General features: G+C 28.1%; 2 protein-coding genes across 4 annotated transcripts; both read left to right on the plus strand.

Moving 5' to 3' along the window:
• Positions 1 to 890: 890 nt before the first annotated feature.
• Positions 891 to 5,195, plus strand: LOC105139972 (calcineurin B-like protein 3). 3 transcript variants are annotated; one of them, XM_011046622.1, is made up of 10 exons: positions 891 to 1,089; positions 2,741 to 2,821; positions 2,905 to 3,047; positions 3,455 to 3,537; positions 3,709 to 3,768; positions 3,899 to 4,007; positions 4,247 to 4,299; positions 4,417 to 4,497; positions 4,634 to 4,746; positions 4,950 to 5,195. In XM_011046622.1, exons 3-10 carry the CDS (start codon positions 2,936 to 2,938, stop codon positions 5,005 to 5,007), a joined length of 669 nt encoding a protein of 222 aa, XP_011044924.1. In that variant the 5' UTR covers positions 891 to 1,089; positions 2,741 to 2,821; positions 2,905 to 2,935; the 3' UTR covers positions 5,008 to 5,195.
• Positions 5,196 to 14,311: 9,116 nt separating this feature from the next.
• LOC105139973 (uncharacterized) lies at positions 14,312 to 15,143 on the plus strand. Its single transcript, XM_011046624.1, has one exon. It carries the CDS (start codon positions 14,520 to 14,522, stop codon positions 15,006 to 15,008), a length of 489 nt encoding a protein of 162 aa, XP_011044926.1. The 5' UTR covers positions 14,312 to 14,519; the 3' UTR covers positions 15,009 to 15,143.
• Positions 15,144 to 19,664: the final 4,521 nt, after the last annotated feature.

Consider the following 19,664-nt stretch of genomic DNA (forward strand, 5'->3'; position numbering starts at 1 on the left):
AACAATGCTTATTTATCATGTTATTTATGGTCAGTATGTTTTATTAATTTTATCATATTAATAATAAAAGATATTTTTTTATTTGTTTTAAAGTAAAGCAATATAAGAGGGGGTATTATTTATATAAAATAAACATTCATATAAAAAAATAAAAACTAAAATTAATTATTAATAATAAATCTATCAAGTCTAAAAAGAGTTCAAATCAGTCAAGAAAGATAAATAATAATCGATCATAAAAATTAAATATCATATTGTCTACAAAAGTTAGAAGACATGATTAATCATGGAGAGACAGTGAATCATACAAATAAAAATTCACAAGATTGATTACCAATTTCTAGTTTAAATAAGAGAATGAAATAGTTTACAATGTCATGATTTACAAGCTAATTGGGATTCACATGGCTATCGTGAAGGAGATACGATGATGAAGACACAAATTACATTAGAATTCATGTTGTGACTATAATTAGTTTGTATATTGTTAAAAATTATAGATTTCATAGAATTCCATCCTTGTAACAATATATTAATACCAAATCTACAACATTAATTTTTTTTTTATTTTAGTTTATAATAAATATTTTATTTGGTATATGATTGAATTAATTAATTATTTTATTATTAAATATATTTTAAAAAATAATTTAATGAACGAGTAAGTCAAAATCTAATAATCTAATTATATTATATTATTAACAATGGATTATTTTTTTTATGATGATTATAAATCATTTTTTTAACATGGTTTTAATAATTACATAAAATAACGTTTTAAGTTAGGTGAAAAAAATAATATTCATTATAAACTAAAATAAAAAATTAATTATGTAGATTTGGTATTAATATATATGGTAAAACAAAATCTTCAATATCTTATGATGTAGTAGCGTCCCAATTGTACGCAACCCAAACAACGAGTCGCTTGCAATAGTTGAATTGAATTAAATTTCAAATCTCTCTTTACATTTGTTTTTCTTTTTCTAAATTTATCTCTCGTATCCCAAATCCAAGTTTGCATACTTGAATCAAATTCCTTGAAGGAGCAGTTACACAGATTTCCGAGTCAAAAAGATTCTCTACGAGGTGAGACCTCTTTTTTTTTTTTTTTTTTTTCTTTTAGTGTTAAAGTTCGCTGCGGAATCTCTCTACGAGCTACTTTATGTTATTATGATTACATTTTGAAAATTTGATGTGTTTATCATATCTATCATGCTGTTATTTGGAATATTAATGATTTTTGTGTATTTTGTTTTGGAGACATGAGGATCGATGTTTTTTTGAGTGCTGGTTTGGTTTGGAAATTCGTGGAAGCATAGAGACATCCAGATCTTACTCTGATTTCTCGAATTGCTTTCGCAGAATTTCGAAGGCATTAGGTTGAATTGTATGTTTATTTATTTAGTGACGGGAATCATGTCAGATTTAATGGGTATGATTTAGGTGCGCATAGAGTAGCATCCCAATAACCCAGATCATGCGGCTGCAACTGCTGGATGATGAAGGCGACTGTTTTATTGTTAAGATTGGATAGAATGATCAATAAAATGTGAAATAATTCTTGTACGAGTTTAAAAATTGTTATGCATGATATTGAACTATTGACAATAAGGAGGCAGCTTATCCAATTCAATGCAGAGCTGAAATTTCTCTGTGATTTGAGTAAATAACAACCAAAACAGAACTGGTAAAACCTAAGAGTGGTAATTGTTGGAGATACAATAATAGAAAGCGCTAGTGGCGTCGCATTTTGTGAGTGCTTGAAATTGTGCACTTTCTTGGAATGGATTAAGTTGTATGTCCTCAGACTTGATGTAAACAATAGAATATACTGAGTTCTACCTAATAGCCTTGACTTATTTTGCCCCCCTTGATACTCTGTGTCTTGAACTATGACATCTAGGTTATGTAGGCCAGCCTAGCATTGTGTTTTACTCATAGGCAGCATTTGACCTACACCAAGGAGCATCAAGAAATGATACAAGTAGCTGTTTCCTCTCTGTCTGCAGCATCCATCCGCACCAAGAATCTAAACTTGCCTATACCACTTGAGGCCTTATTGTGGCAGAACACCCAACTGCTTTTCCTACGCCCCTTTTCTACCTCAGCCAGAAAAGGTGCTCAAATTTTCTTGTTGACAAGGCTGCTAGGTGCCTTTCTATTATCTATTTGTTTTGGACACTTGTTATGCAACAAGTGGCCACTGGAGAATTGGCTATGGTTATTTAGCTGGACAGTTTGACAATTTTTTTTTTTATTGTTATGTGGCAAGTGTGGTAGATCTAAAGTTCTGGTTCAGAAAGCATTTTCTTTTGTTATCTTTTCCTCCTCTTTTATATTCCTTGGGTTTACAGTTACTTTTGCTTGGTGCATAAGCACAAATCATGGGGTGGTTTTTTTTTTCCCCTCTAAAAAATGGGAAAATGTAAAACAAATCTTTATGTTTTATGACGCATTGGTGTATAACATAATATATATAGCTTGATATATGTAATAAGCTACTTACATGCACCTGTACCACAGCGATTAAAAGATTTTCCATTTTTTTCTAATTTTGATCGCATCCCTTTTCTCATTTTTGTATTCTACTGTCCCATGTCATGGTCATTTTTTCATTACTAAACTGGAGGCATTATGTCTTATCACTTTTCATTTACTACAGTTCATCTTCTTGATTGAATATTTCTTTATTAAAATCAGGAAGTGACCAGTATATTAATCTTATTTCTAAAAACAGGTATACTCTTGAGAGCCCAAGTTTTTCTTTTGCTGAACTTAATTGTGGGATTGGCCAGCAGAAGCAGGAAATGGTGAAAAGGTTATCTATCGATTGCCTTGATATCTATTCTACCTTCACATAAAAGTTATGTGAAGAGTATCTTATTCAGTTCTGTGTCACAGGTATGGAGTGTTTTCAAGCATGTGATTTATCATGTTCCAGTGTGTAGAGGGATTCATTACCTCCCTCCTGCGGTGTTGTGATATTGATCTATACAAATCAAGAGGCCTTGAGGATCCTGAGCTTCTTGCAAGGGAGACAGTCTGTATGTACTAGCCAAATCTTTACGATAACTTTGTTAATTTTTTATTTCAGTCAGCTAATGGGTTCCTTCTGCTTCTTATTCTTAGTATCATTAGTAAACAGAAAATGCTTAGATTTTATATTAGTAAGTGGTTTAGCACTATTTATTTCTTCTTCAACTTTGACCTTTTGTTTTAGATAATGAAAGTCTAGCCAGAAAAGTTATCTGATGATGAATGTTGTAAATACCTTTTGTTGTTGATTTCATTTCAGTTGTGAAGATGTTCGCTTATTGTAATAGTTATTTTATTTGCCTATAAAAAAGGATACAGTCATACAACAGTCTTGTTTTATGTATGATGAATATAATATCTTTAACCTTACTGATAATTCAATTGACACTTGTGTTTTTGCTAACCTTGGATGCAGTCAGTGTAAGTGAAATAGAAGCATTATATGAGCTCTTTAAGAAGATCAGCAGTGCCGTGATTGATGATGGGCTGATCAATAAGGTTTGTCTGGCCATACAAAATTCGTTCTAGGCATAGCTTGCTTTGTGTTTTTGTTTTCATATGAATCTAGTGGTTCCTCTAACAATGCCACATTTCATTTTCTCCATGTAAATGCTACTTATAATTATTCCAAAATGCTTATTTGAATTTTTCTCTAATTTCCCGATATAGGAGGAGTTTCAATTGGCGTTGTTCAAGACAAACAAAAAGGAGAGTTTGTTTGCTGATAGGGTACTTTTCTCCTGTCATTTCCAATATCTACGTTCAATTGTATCCTATGAATGTTCTATTCATGAGGTATTTGACCCATTTTTTAATTATCTTTCGTTTGCTACTGTCTTATGTTGCGTATTGATTGCAGGTGTTTGACTTGTTTGATACAAAACACAATGGGATACTAGGTTTTGAAGAGTTTGCCCGTGCCCTCTCCGTATTTCATCCAAATGCCCCAATTGAGGAGAAGATTGAGTGTATGTCTGGGATTGATAATTTTTTCATCATAAGCCTTCTTTTCCTTTGCCCCTTGTGTATGGTCAAAGTTATTTTGAGCATACCTCAGACGTGCACTAACTTGCATGCTGTTTGTGCTTAAAGATTTGACATGTCTTAGTGTGTAACTAGGATGATGAATTTTGAAATACTGCTCTTAATTTTCCAGGCGTTCATACCTGGTACTCTATTTATGCTAACTTGTTATGTGCCATTGCAGTTTCTTTCCAACTTTATGATCTAAAGCAGCAAGGTTTTATTGAAAGACAGGAGGTACATTTAATTGTCTAAGGGTTAACTTTAGGTTATTTGACTCTTGAACTCCTTTCAATTGTTTGTTTATTTATTTGATTGGTGTGTTTAGACTTTTATCATCTTGTTGATGCTTAGGTGAAGCAAATGGTAGTAGCTACTCTTGCTGAATCTGGTATGAACCTTTCAGATGATGTTATAGAAAGTATAATTGACAAGGTGCTCCCTCATTTTAATCAAAATTTTTATTTCTTGCTAAATAAATGGGTTCTTGAAAGCTTTCGACACTATTTTACTTTCTTGCAAGTGCTTGTTGCAAAGTTTTCAGATTCTGAATTTTGGAGTCTTGTTTCAGACCTTTGAGGAAGCTGATACAAAACATGATGGGAAGATTGACAAGGAAGAGTGGAGAAGCCTTGTTTTGCGCCATCCATCCCTTTTGAAGAATATGACACTTCAATACCTCAAGTGAGTTCAAAATACACGTGCCTACTTCTCTTTCTCATTAGGTGTTGCTCTAATGTTATAGGATTTTCATGTCAACCAAAGAATTTTTTGGACATTTCAAACCATTGATGGGCGAGAAAATGTAACTTGTTAGGCAAATATTTCCATGTTGAACATGATGCTAGTGCCAAGCAATGACTCAGTTTATTTATTTCCTTGGTCAGGGACATCACCACTACATTCCCAAGCTTTGTCTTCCACTCACAAGTGGACGATACCTGAATTCAGGACATCTGTATTCAAGCTCTAATAGACTTTGGTTTTTCTGGTTTGTTTCTCCACATAAAATGCGGTCTTCTCATATGTGAAGGGCGGGGGAGAGAGAGTCTATATTGTATTTATTTGTTCGTTTGATTATCTTTGATTGTTTACATTTATTTATATTGAATGCCTGGACCGTTACTGTTCAATATTTATTGTTCTTTAGCTCTTGCAGACAAGTCTTAGCATGTGTTAAGATAGGTATGCAGTCCGGAGGCCTCATCTCCCGTCATAGCTTTAAGGCCCCCTAGCAATCTGTACCGAGGATACTGTCGATCAGCCATTAAACGGTTGGCCTGATTTCCTCGCCTCCGCGTTGCCGAGCGGTTTTTTAGTATTGATATAAAATTAGCACGTTAACATGTTTTAGTATTACGCTAGATAGATGGCGCCATCTTTGCATAGGGCTGCATTGAGATTCTACAACAATGTTAAGCAAACGAAAATGTGTGTACAAAATTGAGAATAGCGACGTGTTTCAGGCATGCTGCATTAATGGGAGAGAAATTCCAAACAAAAGTCGAGTGTATCGGTAATTGAATACAGCGATCTAAGTGTATAGAAGCAAGGCTAAGGCAACGCTAAACAACGAACAGTGGCAGTGAAGCAAGCGCTACAGTGGCAGTGAGCAGCATCACTAATGCCAAGCTAATCTAAGATCGCAAGTCATTCAAACCAAAAAGAGACAAAAGTGTTGCTGGGGAAGCAGAAGGCGAAACAGCAGCTCTGATTGTGGGTGGTGTTTGGTCTGCAAAAGATCAGATGTTGATGCCAAGGATACATCTGTCCAATTTCCCAGCAAATGTAGCTCTGCATGGCGAAGAGTTAGTCCTCCTGTAGAAAAAACTATGTGATAAGTGTAATTATAGCCTCTGCATTCATACAACCAAGCTTCCAGCAAACATGCCCTTCTGTTTTACAACAATGATTTAAGAATCCACGGCTAACCATTTTAGGTGGTTGACTTTGTAACTCGTCTCCTCACACCAGATTTTGATACCTTCATGAGGTTCGGGATTGACAGTATCAAAGATCATAGCATAACAGCAAATCCCACAAGGAGATACACCTACAAATCAATGGTATAATCCGGTAAGATTTAGTCCCAAAAGCTCACTCAGAGCTTGCCTCAGAAAAACAAAGACGTATATATGAAAGTATTTACGTTTCCTTCTTGGTAAGAGTAGAACTCGTGTTGGCCGCCTCTGAGATATTATATGCACAACTTCGCTGCAGAATCAAAACACAGTGCCTTATAATTACATGATCACGTCGCCGGTAAACAAATTTTGTGTCTAATTTGAGGCTGTCTCCGATCTCCAAAACTTACACAGAATCAGAATCAAATCATAAACTACATCTTGCACGTCCTCAACAAAATATTGTGATTAGGAATGACAATTTGTTTTATATATTGATATTTCACCATGATACGTTCCGTTTCTCTTCAAGAGTTCAAAGTCGACCTTTTACTGCATGTTTCATGCCTTATCATTATACTATTTTATGCCTATAGTAGATTAGATTAACACACAAAATATAGAGTATAGATCGTCGTGTTGTGAGCGTGGTTTCTCTATTGTTGTTATAATCTAATCTAAATTAATTATTTAATAAAAAGAGAGAAAGGAATTTAGCCACAAAGAATGTTCGTACACTTTCCTTGTCTAGTCACAGCAAATTGATCAACTTGAATTTAGATAAAAGGAAACTAATTTAATTCCTCAAATGCATTCCTCGCTGAGAATGGGATGGTATGCGGCTGAGATTGACAAGCATGAAGGAAGTAAAGTGAGTAGCTTGATGAAGAAGACATACCCTTACAAAAGAGTGCTAGCTAAGACAGACCAGAAAGGCAGTAGCGCAAATCTTAAAGTCATCGAAAAGCAATATGAGCATTTTAACCATGGATGCCCAGAAGGCTAGCAAAGCGTGTGAGCAATGCACACCTGAAAAAATAAAGGCACTTGGTGCATTTTTATGGTTTTTATGGGTTTTTTTTTTGGCTTTCTAGGTAAAATTACTACTTTTTAAAATTGAAACACAAATTAAATTAATTGTGAAATTATTTTTTCTAATAGGATTAAGATTTAATTAAAATGTTTACTTCGGATTTTTTATGTTTTATAATATCCTAATTGGATTAGGATTTAAATAAAATGTTTAATTAAATAATTTTTAGAAAAATATTTTTTCAAAAATAAAAAGATTTTTTCAGTCTAAAATTTTTATTTAATTTATCCTAAAATAGTTTAGGTTATTAATAATAATTTTAATATGATTAAGTTTCTTATTAAATTTAAAAAAATGATTTTTCAAAGAAAATTTATATTAAATAAAATTTATCATGCCTGGTAAATTATCAAATTGGATTTGATTTAATATTTTTAAATTTTTGAAATATTATTTTAAAAATTAGATATAAAGCCAATAATTAAAATTGAAGCATACAATAATTTTATTATGTATATTAATATGTTATCATGCGTGATGTATAGTCATCAACATTAAAGACTAATTTGACTGTGTTTTTATGATTGAATAGTTATAATAATAAATAGGACTTGTTTGTCTGTCTTTTTTCTATATTTCTTCTAGATTGTAACATTATTTTCTCATGTAATTCCCCTTGAATGTAACTCGAGGCTTTTTATAAAATTATATAAATCTTATGTAATATAAAAATATAGTGATTTAGATAGGAAAATCTATTTTGTAATCCAAAACAAAAAAAAGAAAAGAAAAAAAAGACTATAATGATGATGCTCACAAAAGACTAATGAAGATTTGTAACAACTACCTAGGTTTTTAACACCTAATTTCCTTCAATAGCTCGAGAGAATTAGTTTAGATATATCTATAATCATCCAATTAAAATGACATGTTAGGGATATATGTTTATATATAAATTGTTATATATGAAATGTATATATGTTATACTATGTTATGTATAAGACCCAATTAATTGATAATAAATCCCTCATTAATATATTAATTACATGTTGAGAACATGAATAATTATCTTCTAATTTTATATGTATAAAACCAGAATTTTATATATCTATGGACAACTTGTTGAATCGCTTAAGGTTACTGGTTATTGTTAATCAAATATGTTTAATACTACAAAATTGAGTTCTATATATCTAACCTATATGATTTGGATCAGTCACTCATGATCATATGTAATTAAAGGCACGCATGGGTTAAGTGAAATATGCAAGATATATTTAGAGAAAGAATTGTTACCTAAATAATCTAAGAGTCATAGAGATATGATTGATAAACTATCTTATCTACCTAATTTAATTTATTTTGATTTGTTGAGTCACTTAATATGGGATAAATTAAATTAGATTATAGCCCATTAGAAAAATCTATGTGTGATTTCTCAAATTACTAGAGATGGTTATTAATTTGTAAGAAAATAGTGGGAGATCAAACTAAAATTAAAAACCTTATCCAAATTTAAAATTTAAATATATATGCATGGAACTCTTTCTATCTTTATATAAATAGGTTGGTAGGTCAAAATGAATAGTAGTATATCCCTATGAAGAATACTTGATGCTAACAAATTGGTTGGACCAAATTGTTTAGACTAACACCAAAAATATAAGAATTGTTCTTAAGTAATAAAAAGAGTTATATGTTCTAGAAAATCTAATTCCAAATGCCCTTGCTGAGGATGCTGAAAAAGAAGTTATGAATGAACACCAATATTATATTGATAACGATGAACATGCTGCATGTGTGAAGTTAGTCAATATATCACATGAACTTCAAAGGCAACATGAGAATTTAAATGCTCATACTATAATTATGCATATCAAAAAATTGTTTGATGAAACCAGTATGACTAAGAAGTATGAGACCTATAAAGAATTTTTCCGCTACAAGATGATAGAGGGTTTTTCAGTGAGCATTTATGTTTTGAAAATGATTAGTTATATTAAGAAATTAAGTCAAATATGTTTTTTCATTAATCATAAGTTAAGTGTTGATTTATTCTTGCAGTCTTTACCCTAAAATTTTTCCTAATTTGTTATGAATTATTACATGAACAAGTTGAATAGTACATTGCTAAAATTACTTAATATGCTTAAGAATCATAAAAGAGCCTTTAAGAAGAAAAGAAGGTCTACATCTTCTTGTTTAGTCTTCTAAAATCTTTAAAAAAATGGATAAGAAAAATAAAAGGTATTGTCTTTAAAACAAACAAATATGAGTAATATGTCATTCATAGCTTTTATAAGAGGTACTTATTTTATTGATGCATGATATGTCCTACCTGATTTATAGAGATTTTATGTTTTTTAAAGTTCAAGCTAAATATCCAATGTTTCAGCCTTGGAAAAATATTTCATTTGGATATAGTGTTTTAAGAGGTATAGAGAATCTCATTCTCTGTTAGATAATCCTTGGAATATTTTTTTAAATATTAACCATCTCAATCCAATTAAAGTATCTTAATATTTATTTCAATCTGTATTTTAATTTTATTGTAATTTATATTAAACTTGAGCATCTTAAATTTAATTATATATAAACCATTCATATAATTATCGGATCTATGAAAATATCATTATTGTAAAAGAACAACACTTGTACTTAATAAGACATTTAAATCCATTTAATACTAAATAAAATAAAAATAATGTCTTAAAATACTAGAATAAAATAACAATTATAAAATTCTATTATCAACCCATTCAGCAAAACAAAATAACTAGTTTTTACAACTAATGCAACAACCTTTGCTCCATTATTAAGGTATAGGTTGCTTTAAACTAACCTTTTAAGTTTCTTTAATTCCTACATGCAATTGCAAATGTGAAAACTATATTTGGTATCCAATACCCAAGAATTATAATGAAAAGTAGTAAAATAGTTTTTAATTATAAACATACCTAAAGTAGAAGTTTTATTAAGCTTCTTTGTCTGCACAGTTATAAGATATTCCTTGCAATTTCTTCTCTAATGTCCTTTTTTTCCATAATAATGACAAGTGCACTTGTGTTTCTTGATGCTCCTATTAGATTTGTGAAGAGCATTACTTGTAAGTAATATATGATATTTATTCCAAGAAATGATTTAAAGCTATGAACTTCAAGTACTAATCAAGTTTAGAACTTGGTTGATCAATCTAAAAAGATAAAGCCTAATGGGTCTAAGTGGGTATTTAGAAGAAAGACTAATGTGAATGGCAATATACTAATGTACAATACAAGCTTTAAGGAGTAAGAATATATAATCTTGATGGTTTAATCAATATATTTGATTTCATAAAAAAAATATAGATAAACTTTGTGTTTACAAAAGCTTAGTGGGAGTGGTGTCATTTTTCTAATATTATATATAGATGACATATTGTTATTAAAAAATAATATATCTTTACTTTAATCAGTAAAATTTTTGTTGTCCAAAAATTTTTTTAATAAAAAAATTAAGAGAAGTAACTTATTTATTGGATATAAAGATCTATAAATATAAATATAGAAGGTTGCTTAGATTATCATGATCTATGTACATAGACTAGATGTTAAAATAGCTTAGCATGGAAGAATATACAATTAGATTCTTATCTATTTTGAATGGAATACCTCCTTTCAAAGACATGTGTTTTAAAACATAATTGAGAGAGATATGATGAAAGTAGTATCCTATACTATAAGTTCGAAATTACTTGAATTAAGATTTTTTTCAATGTTGAAAAAATAGTGAATACTAGTCAATATATATTTTATTCTAAATGGTAGCACTTTGAGTTGGAAGAGTTTCAAACAAGAGAGCATAAATTATGCGATAATTAAATAAGAGTACACCTTTATATTTAAGGAAATAAAGAGATTGTTTGGATAAAAAAAAGTTCATCAATTAACTAGGTTGGTTCCTAGCATTGTTGATCAAGTTACTCTGAACTGTAATAACAATGAAGCCATTACATAAGTAAAAAAAACCATTTAATTTGATAACTAAATGAAATGAAAGATAAAAAGATACAATAAATACCTATCAAAGAGAATTTATAAGACCCTCTTACTAAGTTACTATCAATGTAGAAGCATTAATGCTACATTAAAAAATATGGTATTAGATACATAAATGATTGACTTTAGTAAAAGTCAAAGGTTTTTAATTTTATATACTTTTCTGCCAATTAATGGTTACATGTGATATTATTATTTTCATGCAAATATAAATTTATCTTTAATACTCATAAAATATTATATTAATAAATATAATATTTGATTTATGAATTTTTAGAAAAGATAAAGTTTATGAAATAAAAATACTATATAAATAAAACTATAAAATTATTATAATTTAATATTTGAGGAGATTGTGGTTTTATTCATATACAATTATTGTAGAAGTGAGTCAAATGATGAAAAGTCATTTTTGACACGCCAAATATTAATTATTATATATAGACTTGTGGTAATGATGGACTTTATTTAAGGTATAATTTTTAGTTAGTGAAAAATAATTTAATTTTATCACACTATATGCATCAATTTATTAAACTGACAAATAGTTATGATTGATTGTTGACTAATCATTTATCAATATTTTGATCAATTATGCCACTTATTATTCATTTCTTTCTCATTTGTTCCTTGTAATAAGAAGAAACTACATCTAAGAACTGAATCATGAGAGGAGATCGGTAGCAACGTCATAAAATCAAACATAACATGGCTGTTTTAAGTTTTCAAACATTAAGAAAAGATATACGAGAAGAAGAACATTGAAGAAAAATGGCAACTAAAAGAAAAAAAACTTGTAAATAAAGAAAAAAACTGTAAAAATAATAAATTGAAGAAAAAAAATGAATATACGAGATTAACCATATTTTTGAGTAGTTAGATGATCTATTTATATTAGTACGATAGAGTTTAATGTAAATACCTAAATCTAATCCTAATCACACCATTCATATTAGACATATAAGAAGATTACACGATGAATTCTAAATCTATTGCGGAAATGAGAACCACTCTTGCAAGAACAATGAAGAAAAATGGAAACTAAAAGAAAAAAGCTTGTAAATAAAGAAAATAACTGTAAAAATAATAAATTGAAGAAAAAAAATGAATATACGAGATTAACCATATTTTTGAGTAGTTAGATGATCTATTTATATTAGTACGATAGAGTTTGATGTAAATACCTAAATCTAATCCTAATCACACTGTTCATGTTAGATATATAAGAAGATTACACGATGAATTCTAAATCTATTGCGGAAATGAGAACCACTCTTGCATCTAAAAACCGAAACAGCTACTGGGTGAGCTTAGAGAACAGTTGGTAGAGTGGAGAGAGAGAGAGAGAGAGAGAGACAGATGATAACACATGCAGGCCACAAGGACACCACGAATCTATTCATTTGATTTGATTATAAACAAATCATCAATGCCATTGATACCCCGTAATTTTAGCATAAAGAGAAAATGCTTATAATAAATAATTTCTTGTTTTTTATTGATTTGAGATATAATCCTTTTATATATATATATATATATATATATATAATAGGAGTGTATCCAAACAAAAGTAGATTAAAATCTTAAAAAGAAATTATTAAAATTAAAATTTTTTATTTTTCAGATTATTTTGTTTGAAAATGTTAATATGAAAAATAAAAAATATTATATTAATATATTTTTAATAAAAAAATACTTTAAAAATAAACTAGCAATAGGATCATAAACAGCATTATTTTCCCAACGTGTTCTTCTTTTTCACTATTCAGAGTGATGTGAGAGTAGAGAACTGTCGTGCAGTTGGTGCATCGTTTTGCTTTAATGCTCTTTATTGCCAGCAGGAGCTAGCAGCGGCAACTTTTTGTGTGGCTGGCCCTCTACAACAATTCACGCGTTTCTTCGTTATTACGTTACTTAGGCAAATTTGTACCCACCCTGCTCCATGTATTTATATTATTTTTTCAATATAATATTTCAGTATTGCAAAACATACTTGTGCAAGAAAATATAATAACTTGAATTATGGTCCCGACTAATTAAATAAATTAAATTTATTATATTCACGTGAAAAGAAAAAAAGAAACAATAATAATAAACGATAATATATATATATATATGTGTGTGTGTGTGTAAAATTGATAAATAAGAATTAAAATTCAAAAAAAGGAAAACAATGCAATACCAACTTGGATTAAAGAATAAAATTAAAAGTAATAAAAATTTTATAAAAAATTAAGGAAAAAAATCATAAAAATAAAGATTAAATTAAAATACCAACATATGATGAAAAAAAATGAACATATAGAATTTATCATAAAAAATCATAAATGTAATTTAAAACATTTATACAAGTATTCAATTAAAGAAATCATGAATCATTATTTAAATAAATAAATAAATTAATTAAAAATAAGAAATTAACAAATAAATATAAATTAAGATATTTAATATTTCAATACGAGTAATTTATCAAGTTATGTTTAATAAATTTATTTATGAAAATCAATATATAATAGAGATTAATACATATAAAATTTATTGAATAAAATAAAATAAAAAAATAATATTATTTAAGACTATATATATTAAAAAAATGTAAAAAATAAATATTTAATTCATATAAAATATATTAAAAAATTAAAGATTAATCATACTAACTCCAAGAAAAATATATTAAAAACATGTAATATAATTTAAAAATAATTACTATTAAACAAAAGATTAAAAAAACACCAAAAAAATAATAGAGAAAGGGTATTAATAAAAATATAAATTTAAAAATTATTTTAAAAAACACATAAAATCATTAATATAAAAATAAAATAAAAATAAATAAATATTTAAAACCCAACGCCTAATCCAATAAAGAAAAAGCCTGTAGGTAGACCTTTTATTTTTTTTTAAAGTTTAAAGGGGTAGATAGTGAATTAGAGTTAAAAAAACAGACGAGATGTTATTTATTAATATTAAATATAATTATTGGTTTTCTTGGAAAAATAATTTTTTTTATTTATTTGGAAACTTATTTTTAATTTATTTATGGCCCAAAAAACATAAAAAATATTTGAATCAATTAAGAACAATTTAAATAGATTAAATAAACTCAATTACATATGAATAATTTTTACACAATATAATTTTAAATTTAAATTAAATCAATAAATTAAATCAATAAATTTCAAGATTAACCTATAAAATTAAATTTAATAAAAATATTAAATAGTTTTTCACCTGCTAGGTATTTTTGCTATGTTAATTTCTTTTATGCAACCCGAATGCCTTTAGACTAGTTCTTTTATTAAAACACAAGAAGAAGAAAAATAAGAAGACCATCCTATCCTAAGTCCTAAACGACAAATAAACAAACACTAGATAGAAGATGATCCTTCCTTGCATATCAACGGTTGTTTTCATCTCCTCCTCCTCCTATGTTTTGTTTTTGAGATAGCGAGAGACAAACAAGGATCGCCTGAACAGTTGAAAATGGCTTTTTTAAAAGAAATCACCAAAGTAACGGCTATCTACATGCAGCTGTCGATCATCATGATGATCTCCATCACACAGCACTCAAAAGCCAGGGAATTACGACCGTCAGATCATGGGCTGGATCACCAGAGCCTGCCACCAATAGGGGCGAAATTCCCACCTGACATGAAAGAATTCTTTGGAGCATCTAATTCAGCGACGAGAAATTCGATGTCGCCGTCAACTGGTGTTGCATTTCCCAAAGCAAAGAACTCAAGCGACGCGTCGTGGTGGAGAACCGTTGGAGGTGGTGGTGGTAAAGGCGGTGGTGATGATCATGTGAGGCACCTGCTGCTGCTGGCAAGTTTGGTGTGTGGGGTCACGGGATTGGGTTTGTTAGTTTCTTCTGCTGTCATTTGCTACTGCTTTATTAGGCATAAAAACAAACATTCATCATCAGCAGCAACAGATAATAATAGGAGTATTACTGTATATGCTGGTAAGTAGTACTCTTACTTGCTTCATTGTTTTCCCTTTAATTTAGTTTGGAGGAGGAGAAGACTTTATTTTATATTTATAGTTTTGTTTATTTGTTTGTTGAGTTAGGCTTCCTTTATTAAAAACGACAGGTGTAGTGTTCAATCTGGTAGTTACCTGGTTTCCACTGACATTGAGCAATTGCTGGATCTAGTTGGTGTTTTTGCTTCCTTAACTTGACTATTGAAACACATTTAATCAGGTTTGTAATGATTTTTACAAATTAATTTAATTTTTAACTTTTCATTTATAGAAAATACAAATTTTAATTTAAATCAAAAGCTTGTTACACAAGTCATTTAAAATTTTGTAAAATCTTTGATTTAATCAAACCATTAAATTTTTAACCTTTGGTTTATATATTCTAACATGTACTACCTCTTAAGCTAAATTTAAAGTGGGTTTTGCTTATTTTTAGAGTTAAACATTTCTTGAAAATTATTCTTGTGTCTTAGTTGTTTAACAAAAAAATATATTAATATAATTAAAATAATTTATAAGTTAATAAAAAATCAATCTAACAAAACCTTAGTTGACATATTTATTGTAAAATCTAAAACCTTTTATCTTTTATCATATCAAGAAAAAAAAAATTATTTTGTTTTAGTTTATTTAATGAACAATTGATCATTTATAAATAAATTTAAACAAAATAATATAAGCTTAAATCACACATAAATATAATCGGCTCAAACTTGAGCCCGAGTTTAAAGATTCATGTTTTTTTATTTATTTATTTTAGAATTGAATTTCAATTTATTACAAAATTTATTTTTATACATAAAAAGTTGTTTCTTGCAAGCTAATATATATAATCTTATAGACATCACCTACTAGGTTAGTAAATGACTATACCTTTTTGGAACTTAAAATAGTGGTCACTACCCTTTGGTTCCTTTTTTTTTTTCTAAGCTTACTACTTTCTCTCAAAGTTCAGGAGATCCTTGTGCTAGGTTTTTAAACCTTCACACTTGGAGTTTCATTATGAATTGTTTCCTCAATTTTTTCTCTCTTTCTCTATTGCTTTTTTCTTCCATTTTCATTTTGTCTCTCTCTTTCTTTACCCTTTACATTGATTTTCTAGGTGTATTTATAAGGTTTCAAGCTAGGATTTTTATGAATTTGATCAAAGATTGATCCACATTCATCAAAACTTAACTCTTCGGTCAAGATAAGAGAGTTTTGGGTATGTTTTATAGTTGTGAGCTTTAAACATTCGATGGTTTTAGGATGGTGATTTTGTAACAAACTCAAACATGATTTTTTTTTAATCAAATTTGGAGGTCAATGTGAGGTGTTTTTGTACCTCTAATCTTGAGAGATATTTTAAGACTTTGATAAAAAAACCTCTAGGAGGTTTCTAAGTGTGAACACGAAAAAATTAAGTATGTTTGTATACTAATATGACCCTAAATAAAACATTATGGAAATAAGTGTAAAAGATCTTATATTAAGGTTGAGAACAAAAAAACAATAATTAGTTGATCTTCTAATATGGCCCTAAATAAAACATTATGGAACAAGTGGTGAAGACCTATAAAAACTATATATATATATATATAAAATAAACTTGTTATGAAATGAAATTGTTGTTAAGAAATTCAATAGGAAATGTTTCATATGTAATACAGTTGAACATAAAGCTATATATTGTTCTTATATTGTTTATTTATGTTTTTTTTCATAATATTTAGTTAAATTTATCATGTTAAGGTGAAAATGTTTCACTAATGGTGTTAGGATAAGTATAATATAAACTCAATATGGACTTCAATACTTATATTCTAAACAGCTTGCTATTAACATGTCTTATCATTTTTTTTCTTATTAATTCTTAATACCATGTTTGTAAAATAATTAATCTAGATTTATATGGTATAATACTCGGTACATCAAATACTTGATCCTTCATAATCTTTAGCCGACATCGTTGTTATGAGAGGAACTTAATATGTTGTCAACATAAATTAGCATTATGAGTACCTAATAAAATTTATAAGTATGGTATTACGTAAAAAAGATGATTAATATTATCATGTTGATAATTTATAAAGAGTTTATACTTTGTTTATTTTTAATACTATTGGTGAATCCTCTAACCTTGACATTTGTTTTTATCATTGTTTAATCTTTACATTAATCTTACATCTCAAAATCATTTTTAACTCACTATCATCATCATCATCATTGTTGTTGTTGTTGTTGTTTATATAGTTCACCTTCTTGTGATTCGACATTAGTCTTGTCGGGTTATTTATTATTTTAACACTCATACACTTGGGATAAGACATTAACTCTTTGATCATGTCACAGTCGAACCATGACTATTCAGTCGTTAAGAAAAAGAAATTGTTGGTAAGATATATCATCCATCATCAAGAGGATATAACTATATTTTAATAACCATATATTACTTCATCAAGTGAGTTAAAGCCATTTCTTATCGATTGATAGATCAATAAATAGTGATCAAATTCATTAAAAAATATATTATCCAAAATTTGAACTCCTAGAAATTATCATCACTAACTAAAGGCTAGTAGGTAAGAAATTATCATTAATAGAAAAGATATGGAAAAATTTGCACATAATTATGAATTTAAAATAGTCCACTCCACTCCTTATTATGCCTAAGCTTAGGTAAAAAAAAAAATACCAATAAAACTATAGTCCTTAAATTTAAAAATTAGTTAGATAAATGACAAGATTGGTTTTTTATATTATATTATCAATGGCATCGAAGTTTTTAACTTGTGCAAGTTTATTTATGACCTGAGTATAATGGCTTAATGGGTTTCTAGTCTTTTCTCTTTGAGAATTGGTTCTGTATCGAGGTTACTGAATTCAAGTATTTAAGATTTTCAAAGATTTTAATGACTCATTTGAAGATAATTAGTTTTTGTGTGTCAATTTTTTGTGTGTCAATTTGTAAATTGTATAAGAATTTTGAGTTGATAAAAAAGAAAAGGAAAATAATGGTGTGGACAGTGAACAAGAAAAACATATTTTAGGAGTTGGGGTGGTTCTTGAATGAGCTAAAAATGAGTGAATCATTGGTTTTTAGGTAACAAATAGATGTGAAATCATGCATGTCACAGCTTTTTCCTTTCAACTTAGAGCCGGCCAACCAACCAACTAGGTTGACCGGGTGTTTATTTCATTCGAGTCGTTGGTTAAAAAAGTCATGAGATACTTAAAATATAGAGTTAGCTTTAATATAGCACTTTGATTTATCAATACTAATCCATTAGTTCTAATATTATTAAAAACAAATTCAAATAGTTCCTTAATAAGTGTTGATCATCTTAGCTTTATTTTTTTTTATTTCCTAAAAATGAAAAATAAATTGAACAATAATTCATTCTCTCTTTCCTTCTCTTTCTCTATTTCTCAAAAATAAAAATAAAAGCATAATCAATTGAAAATAAGCATAATAATGACAAAATCACTAAATTGTAATAAACTTTAGAATATATAAATTAAATATATTGTTTTTGAATCCACAACAACTAATATGAAACAAACTAAGTTATAATTACTCTAAATAAATAAAATAAAATAAATTGAATCTAAAAGCAAAAACATCATGTACATACTCATTTCACTATTTATTATAATAGTAAAATAACATTTTTTTCTTTTTAAAAAAAAAATTGTTTTTATGGAGTTATTTTAGTTTTTTTTACACAATACACTAATTATTAAAGATTTGTGCGAGGGTATAATTTTCTTTCCACCTTTTTTAAATGTAGTGGAATCACCTAATTACTCTTAAGGTCATAATTTTTAAAATTATGTAAGAGAGATATTTTGATCTTTTTTATTTTTTTAATATAGTAAAATTACAATTTTTCTCCTATAATAAAAATAAATTAAGTCAAATATGAAGGGGTACTTTTATCTTTTCTTATAGGTTTTTTGGTAAATTTCAAGATCAATAAGGGCACTTTAATATTTTTAGTTTCATTAATTATTTTTTAATATAAATGGGAGGCGACTACACTCTTTAAACAGCATGTTTTGCACCTCTTGATGGCCAAAATTGCTCTTTCATTATATCATTTGATGCATCATCATGTTCCCTTCCTAGTGGTTCAGCGCATGTCAGTAAAGATGGGTTGGTTTGTTAACAATATTCTATTTTTTCTTTTTCTTCCCATAAAAATTATAGATTGGTCCTCTTTTATTTTATTTTTTCAAATTCATTTTTTATTCTTTTTATTTATAATTTTTGTTCTTGTTGTTTTAGAAAAGTTTTGTTTTAATTTTATTCTTTAATCAAATTTTATGGTTTATTATTTTTTTAATATTGATCTTGATTCTTTTGATTTTTTTTATTATCTAATTAAATTTATCAGACATTTCAATTTAACCCTCAAACCAAAAATTTGTTGTCACCCTCTATTTTATTTTTTATTTTTTATTTTAACTATCATTCTTTTAATTGTTATTTTTTTATTTTAAATATTTTTATGTAATTATTTTTTGATTTCATCATTCAACATTTCATCTATTAGGGATTGAGTTTCATGGTTTTTTTATGCATGGTACATTCATTCCAATGACCTGACTCACAAGTTTGAAAATCTAACAGCGGTTGACAACCTTTTCTAGCTTATTTTATTT

This window comes from Populus euphratica, unplaced genomic scaffold (assembly GCF_000495115.2).
Source record: "Populus euphratica unplaced genomic scaffold, PopEup_1.0 scaffold113.1, whole genome shotgun sequence".
NCBI classification, from domain to species: domain Eukaryota; kingdom Viridiplantae; phylum Streptophyta; class Magnoliopsida; order Malpighiales; family Salicaceae; genus Populus; species Populus euphratica.